The sequence below is a fragment of the Atta cephalotes genome, assembly GCF_000143395.1.
Source record: "Atta cephalotes unplaced genomic scaffold scaffold00004, whole genome shotgun sequence".
Classification (NCBI taxonomy): Eukaryota; Metazoa; Arthropoda; class Insecta; order Hymenoptera; family Formicidae; genus Atta; species Atta cephalotes.
Window position 1 is genome coordinate 6139442 of NW_012130068.1, and position 20325 is coordinate 6159766.

At 32.4% G+C, this 20325-nt stretch overlaps 2 protein-coding genes across 2 annotated transcripts in view; one reads left to right on the forward strand and one right to left on the reverse strand.

The window, feature by feature from the left end:
• Nucleotides 1-4404: 4404 nt before the first annotated feature.
• LOC105626003 lies at nt 4405-8699 on the reverse strand. Its single transcript, XM_012207312.1, has 4 exons — nt 8367-8699; nt 7403-7618; nt 5564-5596; nt 4405-4662 (listed from the first exon to the last, which is right to left on the reverse strand). The coding sequence occupies exons 1-4, from the start codon at nt 8697-8699 to the stop codon at nt 4405-4407; spliced, it is 840 nt and encodes a 279-aa protein (XP_012062702.1).
• Nucleotides 8667-20325, forward strand: part of LOC105626002 (transient receptor potential cation channel subfamily V member 5) — a 12268-nt gene continuing 609 nt past the window's right edge. The window contains exons 1-13 of the mRNA XM_012207310.1: nt 8667-8775; nt 12826-13004; nt 13091-13178; nt 13939-14115; nt 14697-14898; nt 15193-15346; nt 15754-16008; nt 16080-16162; nt 16318-16830; nt 17128-17293; nt 17811-18072; nt 19552-19733; nt 19951-20067. Coding sequence (XP_012062700.1) covers nt 8667-8775; nt 12826-13004; nt 13091-13178; nt 13939-14115; nt 14697-14898; nt 15193-15346; nt 15754-16008; nt 16080-16162; nt 16318-16830; nt 17128-17293; nt 17811-18072; nt 19552-19733; nt 19951-20067 — 2487 coding nt within the window. The remainder of the gene's footprint in view (nt 8776-12825; nt 13005-13090; nt 13179-13938; nt 14116-14696; nt 14899-15192; nt 15347-15753; nt 16009-16079; nt 16163-16317; nt 16831-17127; nt 17294-17810; nt 18073-19551; nt 19734-19950; nt 20068-20325) is intronic.

The following is a 20325-nucleotide window of genomic DNA, read 5'->3' on the forward strand; positions in this document are numbered from 1 at the left end:
TAATACTATAATTAAATTAACTAAACGTAACAACTAACTACGTACTAACTAATATACTACTACTATAATATATATATATATAATATAACTACTCTCTCTCTCTCTCTCTCTCTCTCTCTCTCTCTCTCTCTCTCTCTCTCTCTCTCTTTCTCTCCTTCCTTCCTTTCCCCTCTTTATTTATCTATTTATCTATCTATTTATTTACTTATCCATCTTTTACTAATATTATCCTCTCTGTCTTTTTCTCTTCCTAAAATTCCGTAATAAAAAAAATGTTTTTATTATTATAATAGCACGGAACATATCAGCAACGAGAATTTTTTTATTAAACAAACTTTTATATAAACTTGTTAATTTTTAAGATGTACACATGTACTTCATGAGGTATGTATCCATAAAACTTCAATGAGATTGCAGATTGAATCCGGCACGTCGAAAGCATTTTCGGATTCAAATGGAATTCATATTCTGTCCTAGACCATCGACGTAATAATAGAATCTAATTTCCTGCTCAAGATATTGTACATTCATGTACGCCTGATTTTCAGTAAGCCGACGTAAATGTGGCTTACGGCTCATAAGCGTATTTATAACTGCTTAACACGTAAGATCAATTGCGGTATTGCGCCGTCTAGAAGCATTCGAGTCTAAATTAAAGCGCGGTCATATCTTAGGTATGCAAAGGCAAAAATTACTCGCGGCTTTTCAATCGAACGAAAGAAAACTTCATAGCATAGCGGCAAGAATCTAATTACGAGAGATGCAAATTTTATCAAACGACAGGCGTCTAGTACGCCGCGTTTTCATAATAATCGCACAGAACATATCAGATCGGGTCAATATTGAAATTCAATATTAGTTATAGAACACAAGGCGTCTATTTTCAAACGCGAGCCAATATTAGTGACTAATTTTACGCCAATATTGTGCCAATGATTTGTGCTACTAGGAATATCGGATAAGTTATTGGGTTGTCCGGAAAGTTCGTGCCGCAAAAGATTTAAATTTAATAAATGTATACTAAAATTTAAATTTTAAATCTTCTGCGTTTCAATTTTCCTTCAAAATCGGTATGAACTTTTCGGACAACCCAATATATATAAGAAATTTTAATTAAAGGATCTAGCTGTTTGTAAAGAATTGTAAAGAATTTATAGAGAAGAGATATTCTAAGAAATTTTGTTTGAAATCTCTTCTGAAATCTCTAAAAAATAGGAAATTTTCCGAAAACTATCATTTGGAAACAAAGTAGCAGCTATATTTTCTAAATAGATCAGAATCTATTATAATCGTAGGATCTACGTTCTAAAATTAAGATTCAAAATAGGAGTAGAATTTTCAACTCGAGAGGGCAAAGGATTTTTTTATTAAACGTACTTTTATATACATTTGTTGATTTACTAATTTTTATGTATTTCATGAAGTATACATCCAAAACTTCAATGAAATTGCGGATCGCGAATCTAATACACGTCAAACGTTTGAGAAAATTTACATCTCTCGTTGTTTAGCCAACAATTTCGTACTTCGCCGATTTATTAATCTACTCTAATATGAATTATCAAAATCGCGCGTTGTTATGATGTACTTGCGAAGAACGAGACACGCCTAAACGGTGTTAACGTTTTTGTTACATTGATGTCTCTCGCAAACCTTACATTCTTTGAGTAATGATGTGTATGAAAACGATGGCCTGCGCGACACGAGATAGCTTGATTTTCACCATTATAAATCTGTCAACTATAATTCGCTACCCTCTCTTCTCTTCAATCTTGCTTGGAAAATAAAGCCATGGAGAAATCTCATATATAATGTTTGTATAAATTATATTATTAAAACGCGATAACACTTAAATGATAACGTCGATTTTATCGAAGCGGCGCGACTGTTTTGATATGGTAAAGCAACGCCGATATAATAAATTAATTCCTATTATTTTTATTATTCAATACGTTTGTATGAATTTCAATAAAAAGAAACAAAGTAGTAACAATAAAAGCCCACGCGTTGTTGATGCTAAGTAATTGTGTTTAGCATCGCTTTTCCAATAAATAATTTTCCGTGGTTTTGTTTGTATTGAGGAAAATCAGAATCTGTCGAAACGTTTGCATTTTTACATATAATTGAGGGTCGTATGTTACATTGTAGCAATAAATATTGTTCAATAACAAGAGTCACCACGTAAGCTTTTATTGGCTACTTTGTTTCTTTTCATTAATTTATTTTCATTATATATATTTCGTTATTTCTCTGTTACAATCAATTGATTACGTTTGATGAATTTATCAACACATGTTTTAATAGATATAAATTAATATTCATTTTTCTATTAATGTAATTTCTCTATTAATGTAGATTATAATGTTATCGTGTATTCTCTGGAATATGCTAATCAGTAATATTTATTTTAGCAATAAAATTGGATTGATGAATTTTATTTTTCTGAAATTTCACTGAAAAGTGTTTCGAAACGAAGAACAATTTCAGCGGAACTTCAATGAAATTTCAGCAAAATTTTTCCATCTAGGCTGTAAAAAACATTATTTCCCGATACTAGCAAAATATTGGAAAACAATGTACTGCCGATATTAAATATTGGATAAAATTTAATCCTCAATATTGGTCCAATATTGTATCAATATTGGCTAAATATGATTAGGCGAAATATGATTCTACTTTACTGGATCAATATCGAGATTTCAATTCTTATCCAATGTTTAATATTAATTGTACATTATTTCTCAATACTGCGTTTGTGTTACAATTAGGATTATTTTTAGTCTCGATTTTACCTTTTTACTAATTATTATTAATTATAAAATATCAATACAATATTTACATTTCTACTAATATACATTAACTTTAATCTCAATTTTATTTACATTTAACTTTTTCTAATTCTTAGAATTGGAAAAAAATACAAAAAGTAAATAAGTTAAACCGAGATTAAAGTTGATAGAAATGGACGTAAGTCATAATTCTTGCGGATTTCGGACACAGGAGCCTGTGGAGCCGCAAGAACAGGATTTCCTCTATCAAATTCTCTTTTAAGTTCTGATTTAATTAATTAATTCTTTCCGCCGTCAAATTTGCGGAGCCTTTTGCGGTTTTCCTTTTCGACGATTTTAAGTTCCGTCTTAAAGCCGATCATTTCTTGATTCATGATAAATGAAGAGAATATATTACATAATTCAGTTAAGTGGAATAATAGAAAGCGTGGTAAATTGCATAAATTGATCAAATTTCGCCGTGAGTTCAAAAGCAAAAGGTATCTAGAGGTCCGTTTAATCGATAATCGACTGCGGTATCCTGGCAACCAAACAGACGCGTTTATCAATTTCCTATCGGTTGCATACTGTGCCGCACATTCGATATACGAGAGCTCATCTCCTCTACAGGCACTTAAACATTGAAAGTGAAGTGTTTGTAAACGATGGGTAATACCGAGAGCAATGTTACGAGCGGCGTGAAGAAGCAAACGGATACGTCGTCCATCCTGCTCTATAAATTAGTCGACTTGAAGGGTGAGTGAAATAATCAAACGTACAATATAGTAATCAATTTATTTATTTAATTTTTACAATTAAAATGAATTCATTTGTGAGAATAAAATAAAATAATTACTAATATAATTAATAATAAAATGAATACAATTCGCTAAATACATATAGTATGTATGAAAATGAATGAATATTATATCTACTTTGTTTTACACTTGAAATATACAAGAGTGAAAAAATGAAAGCGCAGCATTTTGCCGATTTCTGACGTGCATTTCGCGTTGTCAGCATATATTGGCCGCCTCGACAAAAGCTGGCTTTTGACACGACTTTCGCGGTTTGCAACGACGAAGAATATGACATGCTGGGCAAAACGAAGGCACATAAATAGAGTTACGTCTGGCAGAGCAGATTCAGCAACATGCCAAACGTTCTCGCGGTCTTTGGAAAACCTATCGTTAAAACCGATGGCTTTCGTCATTCACCATTATTTACGGCGAGTAACAAAAGAGATCACTGTCATTATCAACGATTGCGCCGTAAAAATCGAACGGCACGTAGATAACATGAACACGAGATGTATACAAAAAGAACAGTTTTGTTGCATTTTTTTTTATCTAAATACAAATTTGTAAATAAATAATTTTATTACGAAAATAAGTATGTAAGAAAAATTGATTATAAAAATAATTATACCAGAAATTGATTGCTGGAATATAAAAAATTGTTATTGCATTGTTCATTATGCTTGATTCTTTTATATAAATATTTTTATTGTATGTGTTTAATTAAATTTTTCAATTTTATATTATTTCAACAAAATCGTTCTTTCATCATATATGAGCTGTTCACGAAAATTCCGAGATATAACTCCGAGATTGCACTCACAAAGAAAAAGATTCGATTAGATCGCGTGGGGAATATTATTTATCATCACTTTCTCCTCGTTCGACGTCGAGGGTTCATCCAAGTGTTCCATAATCTCCGGATTGTCCGAACCGAAGGAAGTCTGCATGCTATACTTTCCCATCTCGGCTTCAAACAAGATGTTATTTATCTGATGCTGTGCGACGAGTCTTGCACGCACGTCCGCTATATTCTTCAGCCGAATGGCGACGTGCTCGGCAAAAACCGTAAATTCATCACGACCTGACGGAGTCTCCTAAAATTGTGAAAAGAAAAAGTGACGTCGATAGGACCGAGAATCTTTACAAGCAGGTATAGATTGAAAGTTTTCGTGACATGTATACTATATTGGTTAGGAGGTCTCAAGAACTCTATACAATGTTAATAATGTGCTACACAATTTTTATAATATTGATTTAGGAAAAAAGTCCCTTTATAAGTTGATAAAAAGAACTTTTTTTAGCAACCATATATTTTATTTTAAAAAATTCGTAATTACATCATCAGATAGAGCAACGTTTCCGCTGTATTTAATCCGTGCTCTTTTAATTGCGATACGATAATTTTTAACGGGGTTACGAGCAGAAATAAATCAGAATGTTCCTTTTTACTTCCGTAAATAACTGAGGAACAAAAAAAAAGGAAAAAAATTATAGGAACATTTTAAAAAAACGATTTTGTAGAGAAAGCTTCAAATTTTCACGATAAATAATCAAAAATTTGCTCAAATTTTTATTGGGCACGCTACAAAGATCTACAAAGTGAAAAAAAAATTTATTTTTTTCAGTTTGTAGTTTCTTATATGTAAAAATTACAAACTCACATAAATTCAAAAAATATAATAATCATTCGAAAGTAGAGATTTCTTTAACCCTTTTTTTTTAATTTAAATTTTGATAATTTTTAACGAAGATATTGATGAAGAAAGATCTTTTTATCAATTTATAAAAAGACTTTTTCTTTAATCCAATATAATTCGTAAATATCAATTAACAATAATATTATATCAATATTATAATTTCTCATTCAATAATATAAATGTAATATAAAATATGTTGTACGTAATACAATATTGTTAAACAGAAAATTATAATGTTGATGTAATGGTACTGTTAGTTGGTTTATTGGAAATTAATATATAAAAAATTGAAATATACCTGCTGCTTCCAATTAGAGATGGGTACGGGATTCTAAAAGGAAGACATGTGAATTAATTAAACACAAATGATTCCATTTTGTGAGTAATGAAGTACCGCGGTTCGCGATACTCAAAAAAAATTATTAGGTGTACAACTTTGCCTCCGCCGTTTTCCTATAGATGGCTTTAACGGTAAGTGGTGGTCGAAATAAATAAATCATAGACGTCATACAATAAACTTGGGCATCTGTCAACATAACCTTATAGAAACATTAGTCGATTTGTGTCTGCATCATAAAGTTATTCTTGATTGAAAATGTCAGTTTACGAGCCAAATTTTCGTCATTTGCGGGAGGTTTTAATTTTTTGCTTCAATATGAAGAAATCTGCGGCTGAGGCTCTCAAATACTTATGGTGAGGCCGCTATTAGTGAAAGAACGTGTCGTGAGTGGTTTCAACGCTTCAAGAACGGTGATTTTGACATCCAAGGTCATGCTCTGTATTTGGTGAGACCAGCTCGGCGTAGTGTATTATGAACTGTTAAAACCGATTGAAACAATCACAGGCGATCGGTATCGAACGCAATTAATGCGTTTGAGCCAAGCATTGAAAGACAAACGGCCGCAATACAACGAGAGACACGATAAAGTGATTTTGCAGCATGACAATGCTCGACCCCATGTTGCGAAAGTGGTCAAGACATGGAAACGTTGAAATGGGAAGTCCTACCCCACCCGCTGTATTCTCCAGACGTTCCTCCCTCTGACTATCACTTGTTTCGATCAATGGCACACGGCCTGGCTGACCAGCACTTCCGGTCTTATGAAGAAATAAAAAATTGGATCGATTCGTGGATAGCCTCAAAAGATGACCAGTTTTTTCGTACGCTACCCGAAAGATAGGAGAGAGTAGTGGCCAGTGATGGACAATACTTTGAATCATAAATGTATAACCAGTTTTTTACAATAAAGCCTCGAATTTCGGAAAAAAACGGCGGAAACAAAGTTGTACACCTAATAACTGTAAGAAAAGAAGTTCTGCTGAAGTGTTTGAAAATTTAGTTATATGAAAATATATTCATACACAGATATGAAAATAAATTTTGTTGACAAATTAATATTGCATTCAACAAAGCTTCAATAAATAATAATTCAAAATATTACAAGAGGCTATCTGAGCTTAGCTAGTTGCGCTAATTTTTGAATTTGAAAGAATATATCATGTAAATAATATAAGCAATACTCAAAACTGTTTCGACTTTTAATAATAACAATTCTCTTCAGTAAATATATACAGATTTTACATTATAATATAAATTATTAATTATAACAATCTTACTGTTGATCTAATCCTCTTTTTTCTTTAGTTCAATACTGCCAACTAAACATTTACTTACAATAAATAAATATTTGTTTAGTGAAAAAAAGATTGTTAAATCAAAGTAACATTTCTTGTATCAAATATATCTTTATATTTAATAAATATTTAGTTAGCAGCATTCAACTAAATATTTATTAAAATTGACTATATCTTTTTTTCAGTATAGAATGTTAAAATTATTTGCAGCATTGTTCATCATGCTTGAAATCTCATATAATTCAGATTTACATTATTTCAGATTTACATTATTTCAGATCAGTATTTTAGATATTTCAACAAAATCATTCTTTCCGTGTAAAGAATGGCTCAATTTTTAATCTTTAAGGGTGAAAATTCACTCTTCACAGTGAGATTTATTCTAAAAGGGTTTTCATTCTAAAAGAATATATTAATTTTAATTTTAATTATATCATTGTTAATCGTATGCTAATTGTACGAAAGGGAATCGCGAGAATATTCACGGGAGCTTGTGGCGCACCTGCTTTTCCACATTCGGCGTCTCGCGATTGATTCGCAGCAAGCGCCCTTTATTCAGGAAAGACAAGGCCTCGTAAGCGAACCACTTGGGCTTGATGACACTACCAGGATTCGAATCAGCCTTGAGCCTGCGTTTCGCGTACGCTTTGTGGACCGACATAAAGTGAGTCTTCAAGCTCTTCAGTTTTCTCTCCACCGTCATCACGTCGCATCCGAGCTGACAAGTGCAAACCCCAATGAGATAAGAGCGCGCCGTATATTCTTGTTTTCAATTTTTCTTTTATTTGTTTTTCTTTTTGATATTCACGTCGTATTACGAAAACACGCTCCCAACGTGAATTCAAAGACGCGTTATGCAATCCGGTAATAAATAAGTGAAGCGTAGATGCTTTTTGCGCGAATCGTTACGCAAACGCGGTTTCTATGCTACGAGAAATTCACTTTCCGTTTACAACGGCGCGCGGCGGCGGTAAAGACTCTCGATGCGCTCGCGATGCGCCAACATTGCGCAACGGCTTGCGCAAGTGTTGGACGCGCGCGTCTGGAATATGCTCGCGAGATGTATTTTGCACCCGGCTTAGCGTGCTTTTGCCGGCACGTGCGTGCATCACGAAATTGCGTGATACATAGAACGCGAAGAATAGGAGTCACAAAATGAAATGCTCTTTTTATGTTAATTAAAAATGATCGATCTGTTATTAATTATAACGCAACTCTATAAAACTTTCTCTTTTCCTTTTTTTTCTTGTTAATTTATAACACTTCCAGATATATATTTCGAAAAAATCGAATTTAATATCTATGCGTTGAAATAGAACGTTATTAAATTTCGCGACGTTTAGATCGATTTTTTGCGATGTGAAAAATGAAACGAATGTTTACGTTGACTCGTTCAAAAAGGACGCGCGTGTAAGTATAGTTTTACGAGCACGGGGTTAACTTATATAAAGTCGGGACTGGCGCACCTCGTCGGCGATTTCCTTCCACGCGTAGATTCTCTTGCTTCGATCAGTATAGTCCGGCGCATTGTGATCCCAGAGCAGCCGCTTCGCGCGATATGCACCGATCAGCTTCAATATCGTCTCCTGTCTCCACTGCGCCATGATATGCCGTATTGGCCGCACCGTGCCACGTTTAATCACTGACAGTAGCTGCGACGGAGATCCCGGCCGCTCGCTCTTCTCACAGACTTGCGCCAGCAATTGCCGCGACGGTGCGTGCAATACTTGCACCAGACTGTACAAGATGGCGTTGCATGTGCTCCGATGTGCCGACGACCTCTTCCGCCGTCCCACCATGAATTTCACACATCAAATCAAAGTCGGACAGAGTCTTTAGGAAAGTGGGGGGAAAAGAATATGTTGTATTTTATAGGTTCTATTTTCTGTAGCTGTAACTAATACATTTTTGGAACTTAAAGTGAAGTAGATATATATTTGTCAAAAGCGAAAAAACAAATTTTAATATAGAAATAAAAATATAGATTTTATTTTTTTTTGCCTTTAATTTCTTCACGAAAAATCACATCGAAAGATAATTTTTTTTATAGTGTACAAAAGATAATTTTCTATATAGTGTAGAACATTCTTTTTTTAAAAAAAAAGGATCATCTATTAAAATCAAATAAATCACAAATCAATTAAAATTAATTAATAAGTAAGTTTATGTAAGTTTATGAACATAACTTTATATAAAAATATAGCATGATCAATGTTTAAGAAATTTATATGAAATATTGAAAGAGAAATAATTAAAATTTTTGGGACACAGAAGGAAATATGTATATATGTCTTTTTGATTTCATTAATTATATGATAGCATTCTGATAGCACTTATCAGCGTGACGCCGAATGTTCTTAAGGTGTTCTTTCTCTTTAGTTACACGTTGTATCCAAGAATCTCATTAAGATTGACAGACTAGGATAACTGTCTCTATTACTGTATGTATTCCTATTAGTGTGCCTTTGTATTTAAATAAGCAAAAGAAAATTAGCATAAATAAATTTTTTATTAGTTAGTAAGTTAAATTTTATTATATAACTTTTATTATATAAATTTTATTATGATACCAAGTACAATATTATGTTCTTTTAACTATTAAAAAGATAGTAAATATTTTTTGAAAAATATAAATAATTTATAAGTCTAGTAATATACCATAAGATTTAAATTTGTTTATTTTAAATTTGTCTCTAATTTCTCTATATTAGAGTTGAGATCGTTATTGAACGTTATAAGTGTACATTATATTTTTTTTTGAAATTATATAAACATAATTAAAATAATGGTATGTACAATATTAACTTGAACAATTAGCTTATATCTTTTATCTGTTTGTTATGCAACAAAACAAAAATATTTTCATTTTTATCAAAATCATAAAATATCAATATTTTTTTTATTGTTATAAGAAAAAGAAATATTAAAAACTGATTGATTTCAAGCAGATAAAATTAAAGCTATAATATTTAATAATTAATTCAATAATGAGCAAGTTGGCTTAAAGGTACACTATGTATAATATAATAGAGTTTCTATATTCACTATAATAGAGCTTCTAATTGTAATTTAAATATTTATAATATAATTATATAACTACTTGTTGATACTAATAACTAATATTTTATTAGTCGAAGACTTGCCTTTGTTGTGTCAAGTTTTTGACTCCTTGAAATTCCGATCTAACTCCTATTGCAATTTTCCGAGGAACGTCCTGAGGACGTCCTTAGGATGTAGAACGTCCTCTAAACATTCTTAGGATATCTCTTAAAAAACTATGTGGACATCTGTTGCGTGTACATGATTCTTAATATCCTTTTGGAATTCGGTTACTCCGTAAGTTGCATGATAACAATATATTAAGCTTATGCGTGTATAACTGGACTTGTAGAATAAAATTAAGTGCGTTAAAGATTAAAGTTGAAAATGGAACAATTTATTTATAAAGAAACAAGGACTAATGAAAATATAGGCGTGGATAAGGTCCTAATTGATTTATCTTTTATTTACAATACAATTAAACGTTTCGAGACTTTAATCTTCAAAACAATTTATTATCACTTCACTTTAATCTTCAGAACAATTTATTATAATGTTTATTCGTCTCAATAGTCGATTTATTATAGTCCATTTATAATCCGTCCATTCATAGTCCAAATGCGCATGTCTTGTCTAATTTTTTGTGTATAAGAAGAGCAAACGCATGTTCATGCATATTGCTCTCGAAGCAAAGAATGATTCCGCAAATATAATTTATTATGCAAGTTGTGATACAATTGCTACAGCCTTACTTCTAAAGTAGGATTTGCATGTCAACCAAGTTATGTTGTTTCTTATAATATTTTCATGGATCTGTTTTGTAAGAGATAAACTAAGATCGTGATTTTATTTTTTTGGTTCAAAGTACGATCGATTCAATGTTAATTCTGTTGGAATCAGCACAATGTGTGTCATTAGATCATTGATTTGCATAAATTCTGAGTTTTTAAGAGTAATAAAAATTAAAACTGAAAATGATTAACAAATATAGATCAAAATAATAAGTTAAAAAAACAAACAAAATTTTTTATCATTTCATTCGTTGAACACGAAATTTACAATAATATTTTTAATAATTATAACAATTATATCAACAATTATACATTTATATCGATGAGATGTACCGTTTCATGCCAGATACCGAAGATAAAAATTCTAAGACTGAAGTTCTAAGACCGAGTTACTGTGACAATTATGCGATATGTCGTCTGAAAAAAGAAAAAAGTAACGATGATTTCAGCGTCTTTTCTGATTTTCCCTCATAATATTTCTAAAGAGAATACACAATTTAATAAAAAATGATTTTATTTTGATTCTTAACGTTGATAAACAGTTAAATAATTTTGTAACCAAAAAAATCATCATTTTGACATTCAGGACATCATAAAAAATCATCATTTTTACTTTCTCTAGACTTGATGTGTTCTTTGGGTTCTGACATCACCAGTTGACAGGTAGCATTTACTGATTTACAATGCGCAATGTAATTGCACGTGTTGTTTTTAACCAGCGCCGGAAAACGCCGAGGGCTCTTCGACCGCGAAAATAGGAATGCCATCACGGTACATGCGTTTCTAGCGACGCGGCGCGCGGAATTGACGCCAATTGAGACGGTTCGAGGGCCGCCGAGCTTTCTTTGCTCTCTTCCGCCTCTCCCGTATTTATCATCCTTGAGTCACCGCACCGATTCCATCGCTGATGGAGTTCTAATGTCTGTGTGTCCGATATAGCTCTCGAGCACTCGACACGATCCAAATACCTGCACTCGTGACGCAACGCGCGTCCACGTGCCGTCCGCCGAATTAATTCTGTGTGGTCGCGCGACGGTGAATCGTCGCGAACTTTCTCGAATCACCGCCAGCTTTCCGAAATTCGCGCCGACTTTCGACGGGGATCTCCCGCATTGGTTAAAGGTGTCTTTTCAAAATCGCGCCGACGCTCGACGCTCATTTTCGGCGTTAAAATAAGTCATGTAATAAAAATTGACGAATATCAAGCATCAATTTTGACTTATTTTGATGCTAAAAATAAGTGTTAAGTGTCGATATAAAAAAGCATCTTAATTAATCCTCTACACGTGGCTTATCGCGCGGCGGAAATTCAATCAGAGAGCGAGAGCCAATCAGTTTATTTCTTTACCATAAAAGCGAAAGAATAATTGGTTATTGCGCTAACTTTGCTTGACGGTAAGCATTACCGCATCCTGTTTGCGGGAGCCATAATTTTTCATGCAGTATCTTTCATTTCTGACGCAAAATCAAATTAAACCTGCGGTACATGCAGATGATTTCCTGCTGGAGTCAAGCAATGCTTAAGTTTTAGTAAATGAGTAGAATGGCACAACACAGTCGCGCCGGACAGTCGACTATCGGACGACGTCACAAAACTAACATACGACATCGGACGATTGTCAGACGATGAATGGTAGCCGAATGAGTGTCTGAAGACACCGAATATAAATATTCATAAAATATTCATAAAATATTCAAGCTCTGATTTGATCAATATAGGTTTTCTTTTACTTAATTATATTTTTATTTAATTATTTTTATTTAATTATATTATTCTGGTTGGTCTAAATTCATCTATTATAATTAATTTAATTGAATTATTAAATATTTATGTAGGATTCCTAAACATGGTGAGCAATGTTGCAAAAAGTTTTGACATTTTATAATAATCATTTTGAGTCGGAAATTTTATTATGAATTATTTCTAAATAAGTCTCAATTTTTTTGCACCCTACTAACTGCGTTTGACTGAACTCACATTAACGTTGTATATTTTTTTTTACTTTCTTTTCATTTTAAGAAGCAACTTTTATATACTTTGTTTTTGTCGGCTGTTTCGCAAGTTCAATATTTAGCTATCTAGCAAGGTTTGTAGGTGGCGGATTGTTGGTGGACATGATGAAAAGAGCCACGCAGACCAAACAGTTTGCGGAGTTGGATCACGCGATGAGAACCAAAGTTGAACCGTTTTTGTACAACAAGGGAAAAGGCAAGTGGATACCAGTGGACAAATTAGTTCTTCTACGAAATAAAGATCGTCCGCGGCATAAAATGGTACGTGATCAATTTCGCTATTATACTATCATAATTGGTAGCTTCGATATCGGTGCTTCAAATAATTTTTCTTTCGCGCTGTGCAGCTGCCGCCTTTAAAAGCCATGGAAAATCCAGCTGATTATGATATCGATAAAGACATGGGCGATGAGGAAGTTGATGAGGCCAAGATAGGTAATAACATAACGAAGTTAAACTTCTTTCCCAACAAACACCAATTATAATAGTAACATAATTGTTAATTAATAATTTATCACTTATCAATATAACTATTACATATTATATAATTATCATACAATACATTATATTATAATTGTATTGTTAAATGGAAAAAATGTTTTAGTTAAAAATTTTTAAACATAACGATCTCTTTCTAGCGATGAACAATTTTTTCAATTTTTGATGTGAATTGTGAACTTGTTACAATTGGGATACTTCAAACTTCTAGTTTTCATATATGATCTAAGTTTTGGAATAGCCAACATCTATCGACCTTTGTAAGTCGAAACGACAACCTAATGACGTATACAGTTGCAATGAGGCATTTTTTAATTGTCATGATATATCATCTTTAATTATTGAAAGAATTGACATGATATGAATTCTTTGAAAATTGAAAATTTTGTAGAATAATTAAATTACTCATTTATATTGTACGACACTGAAGATGACCTGATAAGGTCGAAATGTTTGTATATTATATGTATTAGATTTCGATAAATTTTAATTGTTAACAACTATCATCTGGTTTGCGTAATTTTTTATTAGAATTTTTTAAGTGGAAAATTATAATAAACAGTTATATGTTTGTTAGTTAATGTTTGCTGATGGTTATGATATACATCGTCAAATTACGCAAGCAACATTTCTACAATTTATCTGCAGAATTGCAAGTTGTATAAGAATTTATCTGACCAATAAATATTCTTGGTAGATAAAAGCAAATATAGACTGGTATGTTGGAATTTAAGCGACAGAGGTGCTGTTGGCGAAACTATCTTGCATTTGTGCATGTTGCACGCGACTGCCATTCATGCTGATTTGGCAAAACGACTGTTGCGTTTCTATCCGAAGCTTATAAACGATATTTATCTAAGCGACGAGTACTATGGTAAGTTTGAGTTTTCCTGCGATTGTTATGATAATCATTGATTATGATTATGGAATAGATTAAAAGCTATGAATTAAAGCTGTTATTGAATCTTCTTCATAAGGCAGTCTATAAATTGTGTGTGGAATATCCGCTATCGATAAATTCCTCGATAAGCATTCTGGTTAAATTATTTATTCATAGAATATTGCTTGCATAATGGATGATTAGCATTTCCGAGGTAAATCATTTATTCCCTCAAGGGGACTCCCACGACTTTTATGATTTTCTAATCAAGAAATTCTTTTGAATTCAGATCACATAAATCTATCTACAAAACACATTATTGTAAAAATATTATTGCAAATGTACAGGATTTCATTATTTCGATAACGAAACATTTGCGATCTAATGTTCGTAGAGACATTTATTCTTTCTTTTTATCAAGGAACGTGTTTATGAAATTTTAAAATATACTTATGATTCATCCTATATATAACATATGACATTTTAATTCATAAAAATGTAATCTAGTTGAAAAAAGATTTGCATCTTTTCAGTCTCACAGTTTTATATTTATTTCGAATTTATTTCGGATTTAGGAGAGAATGTCTTGCACATCGCTATTGTAAACGAGGATCCATCGATGGTTAAGTTCCTTCTCGACAGCGGAGCAGACGATCCGCGCATTATCCACGAGAGGTGTTTCGGCAACTTCATGTGCCCAGAAGATCAGAAGGCGTCGAGGTTTGACAATATGGATCACGAGTGGGTGTGTGTTTCATCGGAAACCAATTACAACGGGTATACTGTATTATTTTCCTCGAAAACGACATTAGATTATCGTTACTTCTCGCTTAACGACGAAACAAAAAAAATTTTATTATGATTCTTTAATTAAATCATTAATTTTAAACATTTGTTTCGAATTCTAAATAAATCGAGTTCTAAATAAAATATCGAGATTAAATTCTACGAAACGGATTCGTTCATCCGAGATTTTAACGTATCTTGTCGAGCGCCATATCGAGAATGTAATGTAATGTTACATGTCTATTCAATAAAGTTAGACGATCTATCTTATCATTATGTCCATAGTTATGTATACTGGGGAGAATATCCGTTAAGCTTCGCCGCATGTCTCGGTCAGGAAGAGTGCTACAGGCTTATATTAGCCAGAGGTGCGGATCCTGATAAGCAGGACACGAATGGCAATACCGTTATGCATATGCTAGTAATATATGAGAAATTGGCGAGTATTATATCTTTGATACTTTTACTCTCAAAAAATATTAACAGTAAGAATCTTACTCATCGTACATTTGAAAATTCAACAATAAGAAATAGAAGTAATGGCCATAACAGTCAAAACTGTTTATTTACAGTTTTTCAACTTATAACATCCTTTTTAATAAGATGCCTGATTGAGCATCAAATTATTAGAAAATTACTTATCAATTTAATTCGTGATATTACTACAGTAGTTTAATTACTAAAAAATATTATCGAAATAATTGATTTAATAATTGACTTAACAATACTTATCAATAAAAAATATCAAGGCAAATTATCGTTTACTTAAACTTAAAAAAGTACAAAAAATTATTACAAATAATTTCATGGCACTTGTTATTTTTTTAATCTTCAATTTAATTCTAGGCCACGTTCGATATGGCTTATGAAGTAGGAGCTTCTCTCGGCATAAGAAACGTTCAACATTTGACTCCGTTGACTTTGGCTGCAAAATTGGCCAGGATTGAGATGTTCTTTCATATTATGAATATCGAAAGAGAGATATACTGGCAAATCGGTAGTATAACTTGCGCAGCCTACCCTTTGTCGCAAATAGATACGATCGACGTTAATACGGGCACAATCAACAATAATTCCGCCCTGAATCTGGTTGTCTTTGGTGTAAGCGAATAAATTATGCTATTTATATTTTATCTTTAAAAACAGATAAAATGTTTTCACGATGATTATAGGATAAAGATGAACATTTAGAATTAATGGACGGTGTGTTAGTCGATCTTTTAAATGCCAAGTGGAATACCTTTGTTAAATCTCGGTACGTATAATAGAAGGAAAAGGAAACTTCTATTTTATAAAAATTTTATAAAAATTAAATTAAATTAAAATTAACGCTAAAACATATTTTTTGATTAAATATAAAAAATAATTATAAAACAATTATACACTCACTGCGAAATTTTTTATTTTTAGATTCTACAATCAATTCTTTCTTTTTTGCTTCTACTTCGTACTATCGCTGATTAGCTTCACCCTTCGACCTGGCCCATCAATCATAGAAACAGACGAAAACGCAAACGATACATCAACGAGGACAAATTCCTCCAATATAACAGAACCCATAATTCTCAAGACTTTTCAAAGCTCGGATCTGTCAGAATTAGTTACAAATAGTCTCGTAGCGGCTTTTACCTCGAATTTTAAATCATCCTTAAATATGACGCAGGAATCGTTAGAGAAAATCCAACTGCAAGTAACGTCAAACATCACGTCAGCCCTGAAGAGCATTTTGCTCTTGACGTTGAACGAAAATGAGGGCATTCTGAGTCCTCCTGATGAGGCCGCCATTCATACTCTGTGGTATACCGATAGCCCTCCAAACGCATCGGATTATTTTATGAATACTTACAACAAAACCGACGCGAATTCAACTGTCAAGACAATTATCGACGGCGTCGCGCGACCAAAATTTAATCGCAATTATTGGTACATTCAAATATAATATTTAATATTTATAATGAAATTTATATTATACAAGAAATATTACAAAAAGTTATTGATGTAAATAGAGATATTAATTACATGCTCACACAGCATAAGAAATATTTCCAAAATATTCCATTACAAGATGTGAATTTTAGAAAGTATTTTAGAAAATAACTTTTCTGCAAAATTTGTCTACATATGTTTTACAAAATCTATCAAGTAGATTTAACTGTCTGCGTGTATTTGTTATATATGCATTTTTTCATTAAAATCATGAAATAAATATTTATTTAATAGGTGGGACGATTTCTCGGAGGAATGCAGACTCATGCAGCTATCAGAAATGAGTGCAAAGATTCGTCTAACTGCGGAAATTTTTATGTTCATCGCAGCGGTGCTTTACATCTTGGCTGCGTTGCGAGAGGCGAGATTCTTAGGTCTTCATATGTTCATCGAAAATCTCGTAAGAGTCATTCAAAATGTTATTTTTAATATGTACAAAAAGTAATAAGACTTGTTTTAATAATTCTTGTCTTAATAATTCTCCAATTTTTAAATCGACTTTATCATAAATCAGTATTGAACGTTTTCCATTTAGTGACACAAACATCATTCTGTCTTTCTTAACATTCCAGTGAATAATGAAGATAGAACGACATTTATATCGAACATTTGTGTCACCAAATCGAATTAAGTATCCATTGAATACATTGAAAAAAATGTCTAGTAGAAAATGGATAAAAGATCCATGGACCAGAAAGTTTTGATTATATGAATCAGAATTCCGGAATTTAATCAGAATTAGGTACAACTAGAATTTTAGATTCAACCAGACTAGAGAAAACTTTTGATTCGTCCATTTTCAACCAGAATTCTAATTAATCCAACCAAACACTTTTCTCCATCTGAGATGATGTTATAACGAATTACAAAATATACCACAAGAATGCCACTCGTATTAACGCAAGCGCAATTTTTAGATGACAGTGCCGTCACGTGTGATGTTCCTAATCTCATGTTGCATCCTGATGTGGTTCCCGATTTTACGATTTACCTGCTCCGATGAGGTCGAAGATATGCTAGCGGTAGTAGTGATGCTGACGACGGCGCCATACTTTTTATTTTTCTGCCGGGGCTTCAAGACGGTCGGACCATTCGTCGTGATGATTTACAGGATGATCATGGGAGACCTCATCAGATTCGTCTCCATCTACCTCGTCTTCGTCATGGGATTCTCTCAAGGTAACACGTGGCGTTTCAAAAAGAAAAAGAGGGTTCTTATATTTCTCCTTCGATTTCATAACTGCTGTTCCATTTATCTTTCTGAATGAGATCTATCCTGAACACAATAAATGAATAACCTTGTTGTCGATTATCGCAATTGATAATCGAAGCTGTAAGAGACATAATGGCAGATGTAAAAAATAAGAAACATCATCAATTCCACCGGTGACATACCGACGATGACCGACCGGTGCCTTATTCTATTAATTCCCAACAATTGTTAATTAGCCTCTGGTATAACAGCATCAGCATCGGACACGCATAATGTCGTGTGATCTAATCGATGATTTTATTGGACGCTGCAAAGCACACACATCACCTGACCCGTTGAAGGTCTTCTGTACTAACAAACGGCGGGGAAGAAACCGCAAAAGGAGGCGTTATGTCGAGAACGTCTCGAGATACGTTAAATGATGCGACGCACACCGTTATGCAATCAGCAACGTGACCGCAACGCTATGTGCCATTGTGTCTTACTTTTCGCAAACAAACGACATAGCGCCGTCGCTACTTGAATGGACCGTCTGTTCGTTCGCGAAGAGAAAGACGATTTTTTTTATACTTCCTCAATAAGAAATTTTATAGATTAATATAGATAAATAGATTAATATCTGATCCATGGCTGATGATCGATCAATTAGTTCCGGAAAACATCATCTTAATCATCCAGAGTTGTAGTAGTCTATTGGACCCGCACTGAGAGAAAAGTGTTTGATATTTGCGACTATAGTTGCGAGATAAAATAATTATGGCTAGGAGCTCCATTTTTATGACTATTACTGTTATATAATGTAGTAATAATAACCATATAAATGATAGTTTTCTTATAAATATGAAAAAATTATATTATAAATTGAGATAATTTCAAATATTAATGTAATAAAATCAAGATAAAAATGATAAATAAAATAAATATTTCTATTCAAAAAATAAATGTAAATTAATTGATAGGCATTAAAAGCAAAAATAGACGCAGCTATTAGAGCGTTATAATTAACAAATATATTTTCTTACATATAATTAGATAAAATATATGTAGACTTTACATATAATTAAATAAAATCTATTCAACAAATACAGTCATAATTATAACTACTATAAATAATAAGTGAATTTAAAAAAATAGTTAAAAATAGTTCTAAAAAATATTTATTAGAGAGAATCGTGCAAATTTGAATCATTATTAAAACAAATAGTTCATTCTCTTTCATACGAGTTATATCATTCTGATTTCTTGAAATTAGTGTCTCTTAACATAAATTAAATGATCTCACATTTTAGTATCTGTGTTATAGATTTTGACGTCAGCTTCGGAGAGTTAAATATTTCCGCGACGAGACGGTTTCTCGCGTATTTTGGACAAATATCACATACGATGTAAACAATACACTATAATTACAATTATAAATATCTAGTTTATTTTTTTTATTTTATTAGCATATTACATCATATTCCTGTCATTCGATAATCCAAACACTCCAGAGGGCATCGACGACTCTATCACGAATCCGATGCCATCGCCGATGGAAAGTGTTATGGCGATGTTCCTGATGAGCATGACGAATTTCGGTGATTACTTTGGCGCGTTTGACAGAACCGAGCACGAATTCGAGGCCAAGGTATTTTACTTGCCGTCGCTCAGACATGTGCTCAGTATTCATAGATAGAAGTAAACAATACCATCTTTCATATCTTCTAATTAACATTCACATGATATGTTTTAACGACAATTAGATAAGTCACACAAATTTTTTCACGTAATGAATGCTCATACAAAAGAGCGTCAAATACAGTCGGTCGAATAGCGTTATAACGATAATCGCTATATAATTGCAGCTGCTGTTTGTATTGTATATGGCGATCGTGGCAATCTTACTCGTGAACATGTTGATCGCTATGATGGGCAATACTTACCAGAAGATCGCTGAAACCAGGAACGAATGGCAACGGCAAGTAGGTTATCAATGCTTTATAAACATAATATTCCTAGAATGTTAAATGAATATTATTTGTCATTTTTAATATTCATATAATACAATATAAATATAATAATTCTAGAAATATTTTATTTTATTATAAAATGAATTTTCCATTTGAGCCGTTTGATATTTTTGAATNTAAAAATACNCCGTAAATTATTGCATATCATTGATCAATCGATTAACACGTCNGATAATTNTAACATGGAATATATATATATATATATATATA

Coding starts and splice junctions, on each gene's coding strand:
- LOC105626003 (XM_012207312.1), bottom strand. CDS start 8,699: ATGGTGGGACGGCGGAAGAGGTCGTCGGCACATCGGAGCACATGCAAC. Junction 5,597..7,402: donor CGCCGAATGTGGAAAAGCAG/GTGCGCCACAAG, acceptor TCTTCCTTTTAG/AATCCCGTACCCATCTCTAA. Junction 4,663..5,563: donor TCTCTAATTGGAAGCAGCAG/GTATATTTCAAT, acceptor TCACAATTTTAG/GAGACTCCGTCAGGTCGTGA.